We start from the raw sequence: 17233 nt of genomic DNA, 5'->3' as shown, positions 1-17233 counted from the left end.
TGCCAGAGACTTTGTGTAGATTCTTTCACTTTAGCTGGCGATGCTTCAGGAATTGTCCTTCAAGAGTAGCTTCCATAGGGGCCAGCCCAGTGGCGCAGCGGTTAAGTTCGCACGTTCCGCTTTGGCTGCCTGGGGTTTGCCAGTTTGGATCCTGGATGTGGACCTACGCACTGCTTGTCAAGCCATGCTGTGGTAGGCATCCCACATATAAAGGAGAGGAAGATGGGCACAGATGTGAGCTCAGGGCCAGTCTCCCTCAGCAAAAAGAGGAGGATTGGTGGCAGATGTTGGATCAGGGCTAATCTTCCTCAAAAAAAAAAAAATGAGTAGCTTCCATATGCCTTCAAGTTATTGAAAAAGAGAGACTACCTCATCAATGCCCTAAGCATCAAATTCCCCACGAGGGATTTATAACATATTCATTGGAGAAAACAATAATATAGAGTACTTCCAGTTTATAAAGAACACACTGTCTCTTTTTATCTTCACAGCAAACTTGCACGGCAGCAATCACTGTGCCCCCTCTTTGACTCAGACCCCAACTGCAGAGCCAGTGGTTGGAGTGTGTCCCACACTTCTCTGACAGCTTCCTAAGCTTCGAGGATTCTTTTCTTCGTAATACACTCTTGCCCCAATTATTTCAAAAATTAGAATTATATGGGTCATTTATCTTAATCTTTACTTACTAATGTATAACCTGAATTGAGAAAGCTCAGGTCCCACTCTGACATGAAAGTATAATTTAATACATTGGGAAATAGAAAGTAAAGTGAATTATTTCTAGTGCAAGTCCAACTTTAGAGAGAGTTGGGAAGAGAGGTGGGTAGAGAAACAGAGAGTTAACAGCTCAGGAAATCAGCTCATAAAAGTAAGATAGTTGACACATTCCACTAAAAATGAAACACTGTAAAAGTGTTTCCCACACACTTAATCTCGTTTCACCTGTGATGCTGTCAGTGAAACAGAAGTCACGAAGTCAAATCTCCAAACCACATTCACCAAGGGAAAGGCAAGTCGTGGTGATTTTAAAGTTAGTGCTAGCATGCAGGCAATGAAGACTTCTCGGTCAAACCCACTGAGACAGCCAGGTCTGACTCTCCTGAGAGATGATCTTGTTCTCTCCTCATAAGCCGACCCCCAAACAGATGCTGCATCTTCTTATAATAACATCCTTTTATTGTGCTCTACAGCTTGTCTTTCTCCTTAGCTCCTAAGTTTTTCCACTAAAATATCCAGAAGTAAACTAAAATTGTTTCGGTCAGATTCTCACCAAAAAGAAAAGAGAATAGTTCTCCCTTAGTTCACATGCATAAATCTCTCGGGACAATACAGGCAAGCAATAATTTTTCAGTCAATAACTGAAATCCTTTCCATTTCCTTGGTTTCATTAAAACTTTAAGCAACATATTTGTCAAAGGGCAAATTTTAAAAAAAAAGCTCATGGGCCTGGCAGAGAGCCATCAAAATTCTTTTCCACTTATTCATTAACTGAAGTATATGATTTATTTGTGTTCTGAATAACTTCTATTAAAATATTTAGCATATTCTTATAAAAATATGTAAAGATTTTCCTGAGTATAAAAACCATAAAATATTATTTATTCTTTTCATATGAATGAATCTTCAAGCCATTGATTATCCATGCCATCTTTTATGTCGTGAACCCTTCTTTCAGTGTCCTTTATCTAAGAATGAGGTTCATGTTGGCTTGTAGAAATCAAGAGTTGCATTTTTTTTTTTTTTAGGAAGATTAGCCCTGAGCTAACATCCACTGCCAATCCTCCTCTTTTTGCTGAGGAAGACTGGCCCTGAGCTAACATCCGTGCCCATTTTCCCCTGCTTTATATGTGGGACGCCTGCCACAGCATGGCTCGATGAGCAGTACGTAGATTTGCGCCCGGGATTCGAACCAGTAAACCCAGGACTGCCAAACCAGAGTGTGCGAATTTAACCCCTGTGCCACAGGGCCGGCCCAGAGTTGCGTTTTTGAAGTTCAATTTTTCACAGCCAGACTGAGACTTACTGTAAGAAACCAAGTAATGCTGCTTTTGGCTATTCCCCTCTGTCCTTTGCAGAGAAATTGAATTTTAGGCAAAATACTCAGTGCAAGCCACTGAAGAAAAAATCTAAGAGTATTATGCTTAAAAAAACACAAGTTTTCAAAGCATTTGGAATTTGAGGCTTAGTTTTATAACTCAATTTTGATGATATTAAATCATTCAAAAGCTATGTGCAAAATTATATGTTTATTTATATGTTTTCAAAGAAATCCATGTCAAACTTTTTTCTTAACAAATTTAAAATTTTCAAACTGCAGAAGGATATGCAGGCAAATTATGTGGTTCACTTTTCTCTTTTTGGAATTTATGAGATGACATGTAAATTACTTTTGGGGAGGTTCAAGCAAGTGGCAGATGGACATCAATAATATTGCATATGGGTGCTGGCCCCATTGCCGAGCGGTTAAGTTCACGTGCTCTGCTTTGGGGATCGCCGGTTCAGATCCTGGGCGGCACAGACCTAGCACTGCTCATCAAGCCATGCTGAGGCAGCATCCCACATAGCACAACCAGGACTACAACTAGGGTATACAACTAGGTACTGGGTGGCTTTGGGAGGAAAGAAAAAAGGGGGAAGTTTGGCAACAGATGTTAGCTCAGGGCCAATCTCCCTAAAAAAACAAACAAACATACTTTAAAAAATAACACTAATAATATTGCTTATAATAGGAGAGTAACCACCATCTAAATATTTCATAACAGGGAAAATGTTGGAAGGCCAAATGGAAAGAAGTCAACATTGGTGTGATCCTGGTGCAAGACAAGAAACAGGAGGTGAACCTAAAAGGGAAGAAGAAAAGAAAGAAGAGGAAAAGGAGCCGGAGGAGGAGGAAGATCCATACACTTTTACTGAGATTGATGACAGTGACTACGACATGATACTGGCCCATATGAGTACAAAGAAAAAAACTGGAAGTCGATCTTTCATTATAAACAGACCTCCTGCCCCCACACCTCGACCCACGAATCTCCCTCCGAAAGAAGAAGCCACACCTTACATAGCCCAAGGTAATGGTTTTTGTTATTGCTATTGTTTGTTTGCGGGGGGAAGGTGTCCCTTTTTTGGATTGCGTCTAAACCCCAAAGACGAAAAATATCTTTTCAAGTCACTGCTGAGTTGTCTTGGCCCATTTTTAAATTTAGAAACACAGTGAACACAGAAAATAAGAATAATATAGGGCTCTGGTTTCTAATTCTTCATTAAGAAGGATAATTTTGACAAACCATCCAAAGAACATGAAACCATAGCATGGGTGGAGAAATCTGTTTGACGCTTCTTCCATAATTCTACAAGAGGGGAGCTCAACTCCCGTGAATAATGCGCAAAACAAGAGAAGAAGGTCAGTACTTGACTTTTTACCCCTAATCCCATTTGAGATAATTTTAAAATCCTGAACAGTTTTGAACACTGGCATCCCAGATGTGCAGCTCCCACTCCTCTGATAACTGTGTTTCACCCCTGTGGTTACAATTCACTTCATCTGTCATGGAATTTCTGCTGCATTTCAGACTCCAGTTCTTTCTCATTCTCTACTCGGTTGGTTCTAAATAAAAAACTAACAAATCCCTTGTTTGCATCTGCAGCCGGTGCAGGATGTATGGACTCTGCTGTTGCTTCCTAACACGCTTGGATCCTCTGTTCGGTTTGGTGTGCTCCATGAGTCCATAGTGTCTAAGAGATGACTTTTACTCATCAGTGCACTGCAAGCGTATGCATTGTGTGTCTTTGTGGGCTAAGATATCACCCTAATGACTGCGAATGTGGAATAAAATAGTGTCTCTATCCTTGAGGAGTTCCTAGGAGACAGATACGCAATAAATACTATAGAATACAATGTGACACTTTCTTAGAGGTTTTTGAACAAAATGTTTGGAATCAAACAAAATGTTTGGGTGACAGCTAAAGCTGAGAGACAATAGATTACACATTCAAATAATCTAAACGAAGCACCCAAACAGAACATTTAAATGTATTCCACAAATCCACCCAGAAGGAACGTAGATACTCATCTGTGCTTAATATGTTCAAAAGAAACCATTCTATAGCTTAAGCGGTATGTATTGAGAGATTTGCATATGAAAATTTAGCAAGTATATACAAAGTTATTTGCCAGGGTGCAATATATTTACTTAATAGTGATCTACAGCTGGTAATTCAAGAAGCTATTAAAAATCAGGAAACCATAACAAATTAATAAATGTTTCAGCTAAAATAAAATGTTAACTGGAGCAATTATCTAGATTATTAAGGTGAGGAATAAGCAGTCAGTAATTCTCAGATTGTCTGACATAGTGACCTCTAGGACATTAGTAGCTCTTTGACAAGGTTGCTACATGCCAACAAGTATTTTTTAAAGAAAGAAGATACAGATAGCTCAATACAAGAATTTAGTTATGTTCCAGAAATTTCTGAAGAGGTGCATCGTCTTCTGTATCCCAATCCTTGGGGAGTTCTCAGGACCACAAGTACAGCCTTCCATGTTGCGTTGTTCTACTTTTTGCACTTTATCTTCTCATCCTTCTATTGGCTGTCATATTCTTGCTTTCCACGAGCTCTTTCTAGCTGTCTGTTTGTTCTTTTTTATACCATTCTTTTCTCTTTCTTTGGTTGTGCTGGGGGGAGTGTAATTCAATATCTTTGTTGTTTTTGTTTCATTTTGCTTTGATTTGAGTTTTTAAATTTCTGGGATTTTTGTCTTCAGTTCTCATATTGTCTCTATTATCTTTGCTTGTTGTTCTTTGTGCCATCTGGAATGCTTGATAGTTCCATCAAATATCTGGCTATCTGTAGCTATGCTTTCATGTTGAATTAGGAAGCATAAAAAACCTGCATGGGAACCCTGGTTGTTAACTTGTGGACTGCATCGGAGGGAAATGGGGAGTGGGCCAGCTTTTTCTTTGAATTATCCCAAAGTGTTAGTTTATGTAGATCTATTCTCCTAAGCTTTTCAAGTTTTCCAGAATAAAATCCAACTAACTCCAGTCTACATTTATACATCTGGTTGCCAGCACTCTGAGATCAGAGTGTGGGAAGAAGACTGGGAAATTTCACCATTTGGAATGCACAATTTAACTTGTTCTCCCTGTGTTCAGTCCAACGTGTAACTCCTGCCACCCACCGTGCCTCATGTCCAATGGCCAGAACTACTTCTGTTCAATTTCTCCAAAGAATAAAGCTTCGATCATGGATGATTGCCTCCTTTCATTGGAGAAGGAATTTGGGGCTATGACTGCCTTAGACTTTCAACCAATCCTCTTGTTAAGATGATTTTCCTCCTTATTCATGTATTTATTAATTACATAAAGCATTATTGTATACCAAATGATAAAGTCTTTCTGTGCATTAGCTATGTAAATTCCCTACAAGACAATGGTACAATTTGTTATAATTATATATAAACACACATACACATAGGAACTCTAAAAGAATCTTAGAAATCCTGAGTTTCTAAGAAATTTTAAAGGCTATTTGTCTCACCTACTCATCCCAAGCCTGACACCCTTCAACATTTATAAGATATCTTTCTAATCCAATTACACAATCTAATTTGTTCTCACAACATTTGAACTATATGCAGACAGGAACCAGTGTTATAATGTCGGGTTTTTGTTTTGCATTTAAGTATATAAAAGCAGGTATGGTTATTTGCCCCACATCTCAAATCAGTAGCTAAAACTGAACTGTAGATGAGGTCACAGAGTCCCTTTCCACTAGTTTTTCCTTTGCTCTTTGACTGGAATATGCTTGTTTGCCTCTTCCTTTTTTGCTATCGATTGTTGATCATTCTGTTCTCACATTAGGAAAACCGCCTCATCAGTTCATTCTTTCTTGATGTTCTTTGCATTTCACAGGTTAAAGTCTTTTATCAACTCTTCTCATTTTTTTTCCCTAGCTCATGCAGATCTATTAGAAAAAATTGTCACCATTTCCCAGAAAGCCATCCATTCAATTTTAAGAACATTAATTTGCCCCAATTCTTGCCAGAGCACAGAGCGGTGGTAGAATGTTGTCACATCCAGGATGTATTAATATAGCCAAAAGAGAAGGATGAGGAGTAGGGGATGGAAGAAGAATGCAGAATGCAGAATCCCAACTTACTATTTCAGAAACTCAAGAAAGTACTGGCAGAGAGACTAGGCAAATAAACCAGAGAGATACAGGAAAATCATGCTGGCTTTTGTGAGATAATAGAAAATATATATATTGATGACTACCCCTGGTTCCTGGCTCAAGGCTCCTGCAACCCTTGTAATTTCCTGGGTGATAGGAGTGTCTTTGTTCTATTGAGGTGACTCTGAGGGGGCTCCTGGATGGCTCCCAGATGGAGGCTGGTCACCGGAAAGACCAAGCCATGATTAGAAGCTTGGAATTTTCAGCCCCGCCCCCCATCCTCTTGAGAAGGGAGAAGGACTGAAAATGGAATTAATGATCAATCATGCCTACGTGAGGAAGCCTCATGAAACCTCAACAGTAGGGGATTCCAGGTTGGCAAACACATCCACACAGGAAGGGTGACACATCCCAGCTCCATGGGGACTGAAGATCCTGTACTTGGGACCCCTTCAGACCTCGCCCTATGTGTCTCTTCATCTTTTAACAAACTGGAAAATGTAAGTGTTTCCCTGAGTTCTGTGGGTGTTCTGGCAAATTAATCAAATCTGAAGAAGGGGTTATGGGAATCTTTGATGTGTAGCCAAATGTGGGCAAAAGTTGTGGGTACCCTGGGAATCTACTGCTTGCACTTGGCAACTGGAGTAGAGTGGAAGCAGTTTTGTGGGACTGAACCCTTAACCTGTGGGATCTGACACTATCTCCAGGGAAACTGTCAGAACTGACCTGAGTTGAGTTACACTGCAGGACACCCAGCTGAGGTTGTAAAATTGCTTAGTGGGGGGGAAACCCCACGCATTTGGGGACCAGAAGTGTCTGATTTGAAGCGCTGTGAGTGTGGCAGTAGAGTAAAACTAAAGGCAGTAAACAGGACAGAAAGACACAGGAGGAAAACTGGCTTTTCCTGATATAGCTTTGCAGAAAGTATTCAGATTCAGCTGGTATCAGCTACGCAAATAATTTCATACATCTGAGACTGTTTCTTCACTGTAAGTTGGGGTTAAAAATGATGTCTACTTCAAGGATTGTTGTAATCTTTAAGTGAAATAAAATTAGCAACTACCTGGCATAATACTTCATATGTGGTACACACTCAATAGATAATAATTAAAAGCAATTCTATTTTTGTCTTCCCTCAGTTTCTGGGCAGATGATGACTTTGGTAATTATAGAAGTGTGTGCTCTCTGGATTCTGGTGGAGTCAGAAGTTAAGGAAGCCATTGGAGATGGGGGTGGAGGGCAAGGAAAGGATACCATGTCTTCTAAAGGGGCAAATGGGCTTAATCTACTCCTCATAGTAATTATCATAAGGCAACTTTCATGATGACTTCCAATCACGCAACAATCCTGCATGGTTGGGATTAATAACTTCATTTTAGAGATGAGGAAACTGATGCTCAGTGAGTTTCAGTGTCTTGTCCATCATGATAAAACCAGGAAGAGGAAGATATGGGATTTGGACCCAGATCAGTCTAGCTCCCATGCCTGCACGCTTGGCACGACAAATTTCTTTATTGATGTATTTATTTCTGGATTATTCATTAATATTTATTCCCTCTTTCTAACTAATAAGACCTATAAAGGAAGAGATTAACCTCATCTGTTTTTGGCCATTATTGTATCTTTGGTGCCAAGCTCAGTGCTGAGTTCATAGTAGAATCGATGAATATTGATGAATATTAATTGAAATGAATACAAGGATCAATAAATGATAAAAGTGACAAGAACCACATCAATGTGGCTAGAATAGGAGACTTCATTAACACTGTGGAGGATGGTCAGAAGAATATATTAATCTACTAATTTCTAAATTTCTCCTGTTTTAAACCATCCTGTGTTCAAAGTACTACTAATTTGAAGAGGGGAGCCCTTACAGAATGGGACACAGTTCTAGAATATTCATGTATAGCTGAGCATTCTAACTGCTTTCACACATCCCAACATATCAGAGAGAAGCTCTGTTTCCACCATCACCACCTCCCTTGCCCCAAGAAATGTAAGTCATTACTGCAAAACTGAACCCATGGTTCATTTTGCCAAGAGACCTGTTTCTGATATTTTTATTCCATTCCTGTTATACTAAACCTAATATTATGTTAACAACTACAAAAAGAATAACTCATTTTTCTTAAACGATAAGTTTTGAAGTCTGCCTCCTCTCGGATATCATAGTCTCTCCACCTTTTTCTCCCTATAATATTGGAAAGAATCAGGTTCATTAAGCTTCATGAATATAGAGGAATTAGCATGGATTTACAGTTCTCCTTAGTGACAGACTTCTTGACTTATGACAAATCAAGGAAATAAAATGAGCACTTTACATAGTGTAGATAGATCTGTAGTAAAACTATATCCGTAAATCATGAAAAGAGATGACTGCCTATTGGGGAAAATTTTTCAGCATCAATAGACAATTTCCAATTTTCCCCTCACACAATCAGTAGAACCAGATTCCGCGTGGTTGATTTGGGATAGAATACAATTTCACTTCCAATTTTCAATTGATGGTGAGCTGCCCTTGGCATTTTGCAGTGCAACAAAGTTGCATATGACCTTTTTGAGAGCTACTCAGCTACTGGGACCCCAAAATGTCAAGTACAGCTCAGTTGCTCTCAGAAATTTTCCACTTGCAATTCACTTGTACTTGAAATCGATCACATACAATGTAATTGAAATGCAAACAGAAAAAAAAGACCTTGTAGAATCTCTTAAGAAAATTAATCCATATCATTATAAATGTGACAGAGTGGAATGGTCTCTGTCCTCATTAATGAAGACATATGGTCAAGTGGATTAAAGCAAGTCTTAGGTCAAGTGCCTTGAGTCCTACTCTCTGGCTGGGTGACCTTGTCCAAATTATTTCACTTCAGGATTTAGCATGTATATCACAGGTGCTCTCAGGACTGAGGGATATATTGATCATTCCAATCGTAAGCCCACTGTCCCTGTCTTCCCTGTGATTCTCCCCCTCTCTCCTTTTCCTGATAGGGTGCTGGTGTAGTTCTGCCAATGAGCAGTCATTCAGACCTGTGCTCACACTGTCCACGAGAGGAGGTCAAGGCCGCTTAGGTAACCCAGGTGTTTTGATTTACTTTTTCCCTCCTCACAGCAGAACATCACAAAGATATTGGATGAAACCTAAGAAGGGCTTTGCAGACCGTCTATTAGGGTGTTGGCATAATAATGATGAACTTTCCCCGCCTCATCTTCCAGAAATTCAATTCCTTTGTATTACTGAAGAGGGAAGGAGGCAGTAATCAACCGTGGTGTGAAGTGACATTAAAGCAATTGTATTACATGTGAAAATAGATGTAAATATTATCAAGAGCTTAGATTCTCACTCAATAGCAGAGTGAAGTCTCGTCTTTTTTCCCCTTAACGTATAATGTTCCTAGAGTCTCTGTTAAATATGTCCTTAGTAAGAAGCTTAATTGGCCTAGCATAGTTCTTAACTGGTGGTGGTTTTCCTCCCAGGAGACATTTGGCAATGTTTAGAGCCATTTTCGATTGTCACAACTGGGACAGTACTATTGGCATCTAGGTGGTAGAGGCTAGGAATGCTGTGAAAATCCTACAAGGCACAGGACAGGCCCCACCACAAAGAATTATCCAGTCCAAAATGTCAATAGTGCCGAGACTGAGAAACCATGACATGGGTTGTTTCCATTGTTAGGCAGAGTAAATATTTGACTATTTAGAGAATAGTCATTTGAAGATGAAATCATAGATGTATCAAACAGCTATCCACACAGATTGTCTTTTTGCTCACTTCAGATTTCCTGAATTCAAATATTTTTCACCAGCGCTTTTAATGTGTGCATCTTTTTGACTCTAAATATGTAGCCATTAGGAGAAAAGTAAAATGCCCTGTGTGGTCGGCACACTGGGAAGAGCCTTCTCAGAGGGACTGGCAGCATGGTGGAGTAAAATTCATGAAGATTGTGAAGCCAGATGAAATTGAAGTTGAATTATGACTTAGCCACTTAAATGTGCAACTCTGTGCAAGTTACATAGCCTTGCTTCATTTGTTTAATTAAAGAGGGATGATAAACGTATGCTGACAAAAATAATCCATGACTAATCTATAAATGAAAATTTGGGAGAGTTTATTCTGAGCTGAAATCTGAGGATTATAACCCAGGGCCTTTCTTCCCGAAGGAAGAAAGGGTACCAAAGAAGTGGGGTGCACAGAGTGGTTATATACCCCCAGAGAGGATGTTTCACATAGGATTGAAATGTCCGTTTTACAATAGTCACGAGACTGCTCTGTCAGCACAGCGATTGATGGAAACAACAGATAGGTCTGCTGTCTCGGTGAACACAGCAGGGTGGCAGGTCTGTTGTCTCAAGCTGGGTGGTCACAGGTGAACTGGGTGGTCAAAGGTGAGTGCAGCAATCAGTTCCTAGCCTAAGGAAAGATGCTTATCCCTAAGGAAATGCCAATGTGGGGGGAAGTTGCACCTTTATCTCAAGGGCCTTTGTTCTTGCCATAGGAAATGTCTAAGCAGATATACAATGCATGCTCAACAGCCACAGTCAGGCCCTTTTGAAAAAAAAAAGTCAGGCCGAATTAGGTTTATACCAAATGGCTTCCTCGTATACTCCAATATATCCTATTGCTTGCCATTTTTATTTGTCACCTACTTCAGAGAGTTTTCATGAGAACTAAAGCTGCATACATACAGTAGCCAGCATAGAGTAGGATGCAGAAATGGTAGGTACTCTGTAGATGACAGGTATTCTGTAGATACTGTAGGGGAGGAAGACATATCCTCTACCCTCTAGGTCCTTCTGGCTGGGCTCTGAATTAAATTGGCATGAGACAGAATAACAGGAGAAAATCAAACAAAGCTTTATAACATGTGTACACAAGAGAGACCCAGGAAAACTAAACTCGCCAAAACGGCAGAGGTTCTCATCTTAAATACCATCTTCAGCTAAAGACAAAGGAGGATGTTGGGGGGGGGGGAGCGGGGCAGTTTGGGGCTTCAAAAAGGAAGAAGACAACTCACATGGAAATGGAAAAGCAAATGTTTAGTAAATGAAACTTTGATAAGAGTAGGCTTAGCAAGGATCCTCCCAGTCTACCAGATGCCCAGAGTTATCTATGGTGATGGCCTGTCCTGGGGAAAAGACTTTATTTTAAATATCTTTAGGCAGTTAATGGGAAAGTCAAAGTTTCCTTCAGAGTCTTTGTTCTTAAAAATAATCAAGGCAAGGCAAAGAGACAGATTTTGGGGTGGCCAATTCTGATCCCCCCACAATACAGAGGGGAGATAGGACCTGCCAAATCTTCCAAGTTTGTATGCCTTTTGCTTCTTCCTTTGGATCTCATATGCCAATACATCATCTTGTATGACTTTTCCAAATTATTTATCAATATTGAGCTATTGAATTATTTATCAATATTATTTATCAATATTGAACATTACATAGAACAAGTGGGCATAGCCCTGTCCTTTTGAAATTTTCAGTCTGTGTTCCTGTAGTTTGAGTCTTATTAGCAGAACTAGTATTTAGTGTTTGTTCAAAGTGAGCATGACCAGATCCTACTGGTTACTTCTTAGGATAGCAACATTTCCTCATCTAAGAAAAAAGAAAAGAGGCCAAAGAAGTTACTTTTAGTAATCAGCAAGCACCAACCAAAAGAACTCATCATAGTTTCTAGAGTATTGCAGTGACTTCTTAACAAGCCAACCACTTCTCTTCAAGCCAGAAGGAAAATTACTAGGGATTTTACTAGAGTAATGTCTACTCTTATATAATATCCTTATTGAATACAAATGGTCAAAAGTAAAAGTAAACAATGAGCCTGAATGAAATCAGATGGGAGGAGATGAACCCCAAGTCCAGTACTGTGCAAGCAATAGGTGTTCAATACATGTTGCCTTCCTGGTACCAAGAGGAAGAAGGACCAGCCTGCCCAGTGGTGGAGTAGAGATTGTATGAATAAGTTCATTACAATGGTCTCAAGCTCTAATTACACAGATTTCCACAAACCAACTGCTCTCTCTCTCCCTCTCTCTCTCTCTAAATGTCCCAGCTTCTTGGATAAGAAACATTTCTAGAATAGAAATATGCTTATTTGCATCAAAGGAATAAAAAACAGTTTGTATTCTACTCTAGTAAAAATTAAGTTCCTTAAGAAGAAGAAAAAATAATTTATAGTGAGATTTCCTGGTTTGGGAGAGGATTTTTATGGGAACATTTCTATCAGGAAAAGTTTCCATTATGAATTGGAAAGAAAATTAATTTTTTCTCCTTAAGAAACCAAAGCATTCATTGATAGTGCCATTGAATTAGAATTTCCATGCCATTTTCCTTCATGCAGTTATGTGTTTTCCAATTTTCCGTCTCTACCAATCTCAAGATCAGTCATGAACACATCAGTGACCTCAAGAGTGCTGCTAACCATGTGCAAATTCTCCCTAAAGAGAAGAATGCCACAGCTCCTGACCGTGGATGTCTGCCAGGCAGTAACCTGCTTTCTGGTGAAAGACCTTCTTTGTGGCTGATGTGACCATCTGTTTTCAGCCACGCCACCCCTAGTGTGCCTATTCAAATGTAGTGGCTTGCGTTCGATAAATTTGTTCAAATTAATACCCTGTAACTATTGCTAGCAGAATGAAATGGTGGTTTTGTCCTGACTGGAGTGCTCAAACTGTCTTGGTCAGTTTGCAAAGAGGCTGTCTCTCTCCTCTGAGCTGCAGTTTGATTAGTCAACGTGACTACTTACAGGGTTGGAACATTCGGCTCCCTCTCTTTGCTGGCCAGACAAAGGGGTTGTTTACATCCTGCCTCGTCCTGCCTTTTTGTGACTAGCTTTCACAGGGTACAAACTGAGGGGACAGGGTAGGGAGAAGAAGGCTACTGACGTTGCACTATGACCCTTGCCCCTCCTGATTGGTTTTTGTCTCTATCGTCTCTCATCAGTAGGCGCTAATGACACAGTCACCCTTTGCTTAAATTAATACCCTAAAATGGAGGTCGGTAAGGATCCTGTGACTGGGTTTCTTATATCTTTGTCTCCTCAGGACCTAGCACAGCACTTGGCTATGTACTGAGCAACCTAATGAAAGCTTGTTCAGCAAATAACAAACACATGGCTGCTACCTGTCCAGTACCATTCCCTGAGAACAGAGAGCACAACACAGATCTGTCTGTTTTATTTTGTACCAAATTTCTAGTGTCAAGAGTGATCATCAGTGATAAGTATATAGCTCTAAACAACATTTCATTTTACACTTCTAATAGGCACGGAACTTCAAGGAGTTTGTCCTTTATAATTCACATCTTTATGAATGCATTTGGCTATTGCACAGACTTTCCATTACCTTAGCCATTTATAAAACAATTCTAAATAAGCTTTATCAGATTTTCTAGGAAGGGCAACTCTGGAAGAGTCCCTTTTCTTGAAATAGGCCACAAATGAGGTTGACATGAAGAATATTCTTGCAGAAGCAGCCTGGAAAGACAAATAGTGCAAGTGAATTTGTTATATTTCACTTCCTCCTCCTCTGCTCTTCTAATAGTTCTGCTTTGCTTAACGTTTTGAATATTTAACACTATGCTAATTTTTTCCATTCAATGTCATTTTTATTCTAGAAGTCGTTCTACCAATATTTAAAATAAATGAGGGTGGTATTTGGGACATTTGCGTTGTTTGAGATTATTTTGAACCTGAAAAGTTGTTTTTCTTTCTGTGGATTTTTTTTAATGTCTAAAGGTAGTGACATCTACTAATAATGCATTCATTTTTCTTCCCTCTCAAATTCCAATTTTAGGTAGGAAGAGAAAAAAAAGATTTCACTGGGGCAGAGAGTCATCAAAGTTGATGTATGTCATAATTGCCTTGATAGTGTTATTCGAACATTGATGCAGTAAAGTTTGGTCAAAAATAGTATCCTCCAAGAATTCAAACACATGGAGAAAGGATTGTCTCCATACATATTGTAAAAAGTTAACATTAGTCTGTGATTTAACTTTCTAGTGTTTCTATTAGTCTAAGCCTCCAGTAAAAACAATCTCTTCCTCAAAACACAGCATTCTATTTAAATTCATACTCACTTAAGAATTTCTCAGGGCACCATTTGGCCTGGAATGACTTGGGTGGAAAATTGGTTGCATCTTAGAATGTCAGAGCTGAGTGAGACATTAAAGATCATCTCATCTAAGCCTTCACTTTATTAGCAAGAAAATAAAGGCCCGGGAGGAGAAAGCCATTTTCCCATGTCATACATATTGTTAATATTAAGAGAAAATGCTACCCCATCTATGGTGCCGAGCTGATTAGCATTCTGGCGTATAGAATTTTTTCCATTACTATATGTTTAAAACAGACTCTCCTTTTACTCACCACAAATCTTGTTGTACAAAAATAGATACTTTTGTATATAAATCTGAGTGATCCGCAACCCAATGCTCAGTTCTCACTATATCATAGATTTCATATTTCTCTCTTATAAATGTTGTGTGGGTGAACATGGTAAATATAAAGTATACAAAGCTTTATAGAACAAAAGTTTTGCTGATGGAAGCAATTTAAAATGCTTCAGCTAATATTTACTGTAAAAAGAAAGATTAACGGATTCTGGGATGTTGCATCTATCCATGCTTTTCCTAAGGCGATGGAGGCCATGTCCGTGGTGTGCAGGTTCACGTCAGGGGTCGTTTCGAAGGGCTAGCTCACTCTTCAGGAGACAGGTTAATACAGGTCCCTCCCCAAGATGACCTCACATTGCAACACCTCCTGGCTGTCACGCAGTGAGGAAAGAGTGTGTCTGGCAGCATGCTAATTGCTATTGGGTTCCGTAAGGAAAGGAGTCTTGTCTGCGGTTAGAAGGGGACAGGTGTAGGGGTGCAGCTGGAGGTGAGCTAGGAGGGGATCTCGAGGGCAGTTGTACAGGTGGAGAGGATCGTGTACTGTGGGGCATGACTCAGTGCACATCCTGCCTTTCCAAAGTTCTCAGCGTTATCAGCACTTTCATAACCATCCTACTCAGAGCATCCTCCTCTCCCGCCTCCATCCTCTACCCCCTCCCAGGCTGTTCCACCTCTCAGCCCTGATGACCCCTCAACAATAAATAACTACGCACTGTAACTTCCTAATCTGGAAACCAAACGAGATGTACGCTTGTTTAGCATTTACTGTATTTCACAAAGTCTGGGTGAGGCGTTTGTTCTCAACAGAATGTGCTGCAATAAAATATAGGGTATAACGGGATTTTTAACAAAGTAATTCTAAAAAGCTGGAAAAAAATTATTCCATTTCCAAGTATACTGTAGCTTCAAAATTCAGCAGAACTCTTAAAACTTATCAATTAATGTACTTTTTATTTGGAGAATGTTTTTTCTGAATTTATCTTTGGAGTCAGATTATTTCCCGTATTAATGATACCAGACTACAGCGTTTTTGTCCTAGACGGTTTCAGTTATTGCCTTGACAATATTGGCAAAAAGCACAGTGTCTGCATGTTATTAAAACTTCAAAAGTATTTCATTTTTTTGAGACTTTTAAAACTAACCAATGAAAAATTTCAAGCACCACTTTTAAAAATTTTTCCCATATCCTAAAATATATTCACACACCATATATTCATCAGTTTATTTTATTTTAGAAAAAATGTAAGCCACAAACCCAGAACTTGCCAGTAAGTTATGTTTATCATGTTTTTCAAATATTAACTTGAAACAGAAATTTGATTTTCAACCAGAAAACTTATTTCATGTGTATAATTTTTCTTAAACACGTCATACTCTGCAAATCTATTTGCTTCTCCTGTTTGAAAGAGGACAAGAGAGCAGACCACCCTTTCTCTTGACAACAGCTGGCAAATTATATAGGCTTAATAAATAATTATTGATTTGATATGATTTAGGGAAGCTTTTTAAGCTCAAAAAATTGTCGTCTGGATTAATCACAGACATGACCTTGATATGAGATTGGTTTAAAGAATATTGAAAGCAAAGACAGAGATCCAGGATCACAGCGGGGATGCGTCCCCAGAATCACTGTCAAGCCCCAAGCAGTGGGAACGCTGTCACCCCACAGGCCTCCCCTCCATTATCGCAGGAAATCCTGATGAACTGGTTGGAAGAACAAGAGAGCCAAGCACGTTGGGAGTGTTCCCAGGTGCTTTTCAATCCCCTCCCTTTACCTCCTTCTTTATCTTCAGAAGGACATAATTATGGAGGAGAAGAGGCAGCAGTACTATAAAGAGCTAAGCAACAGACTGAAGTTCAAGGTGGGAGGGTCCTAGTCACATCCCCACTAACAAGCCTGGCATGGCTGCAGGGGCCTGGGCCCTTCACAAGTTAGCGACTTCTGCCTCCCTGGGCTATGGACATGGGAGCTTGGATAGACCTCCAAGGCCTCCTCCGGTGCCCAAGCCCTTAATTCAGACTCCCCGTGAGAATACATGGGGCTCTGGGGGTTTGATTTCTGAAGTCGGATTGTAAAGGGTATGGACTTTTTCATTAACAAATGCCAGCAGCCATGCGGAGCTTTGTGGGTGCTCAATAAATATTAAACAATCGATTTTATCTTTCATCTGCAAAAGGGGGTGAGTAATGCTGACTTGTCTCAGAGAATTTCATGTGAGAAATAATAAATGAGAACAAAGCACTTTTCAGATAATGAAGTAATTCGAATAAGCTCCTTTAATAGGTCTGAGGTCTAGCTAGATGATGCAAGAATAAAGTGTCTTTTTATTGTTACATCTGTAAAATACAGCAGTCTTTTCATGTGTTTAAGAAGAAACAGTCATTATCCTTGCTTATCACCAAAAAGTCAGCCTGAGTAATTTCTGTGCAAATGGAATTTTTCATGTGATTTTAACATTTATCACTTTTAACAAAATGCAGCTTTTATCTTTACCTGATATCAAAATGGAATCATATCTTGATTGAAATAGTTTAATGAGGCATTCCATCAGCATTATACTACTCTGCCCAAAGAAAATGCTTTTTGAAATGACTGATAAGCTGCACAAATGAGAAAATTGTAAATATAATAATCCTCCTACTCAAAAATAATACAATTTTGGGAATTGTTACTAAGGAA

The 17233-nt window shown here is 39.4% G+C and overlaps 1 protein-coding gene across 5 annotated transcripts in view; it reads left to right on the top strand.

The window, feature by feature from the left end:
• BANK1 (B cell scaffold protein with ankyrin repeats 1) overlaps positions 1-17233 on the top strand; it is a 314872-nt gene that overhangs the window by 262293 nt on the left and 35346 nt on the right. For all 5 annotated transcript variants that reach the window (XM_044766386.2, XM_044766385.2, XM_044766384.2 and 2 more), the window contains one exon: positions 2763-3068. In XM_044766386.2, the coding sequence (XP_044622321.2) occupies positions 2763-3068 (306 nt within the window). The remainder of the gene's footprint in view (positions 1-2762; positions 3069-17233) is intronic.

The sequence above is a fragment of the Equus asinus genome, chromosome 3, assembly GCF_041296235.1.
Source record: "Equus asinus isolate D_3611 breed Donkey chromosome 3, EquAss-T2T_v2, whole genome shotgun sequence".
NCBI classification, from domain to species: domain Eukaryota; kingdom Metazoa; phylum Chordata; class Mammalia; order Perissodactyla; family Equidae; genus Equus; species Equus asinus.
Note: the sequence above shows the minus strand (reverse complement) of the source record. Positions and strands in the feature narration are given on the sequence as shown.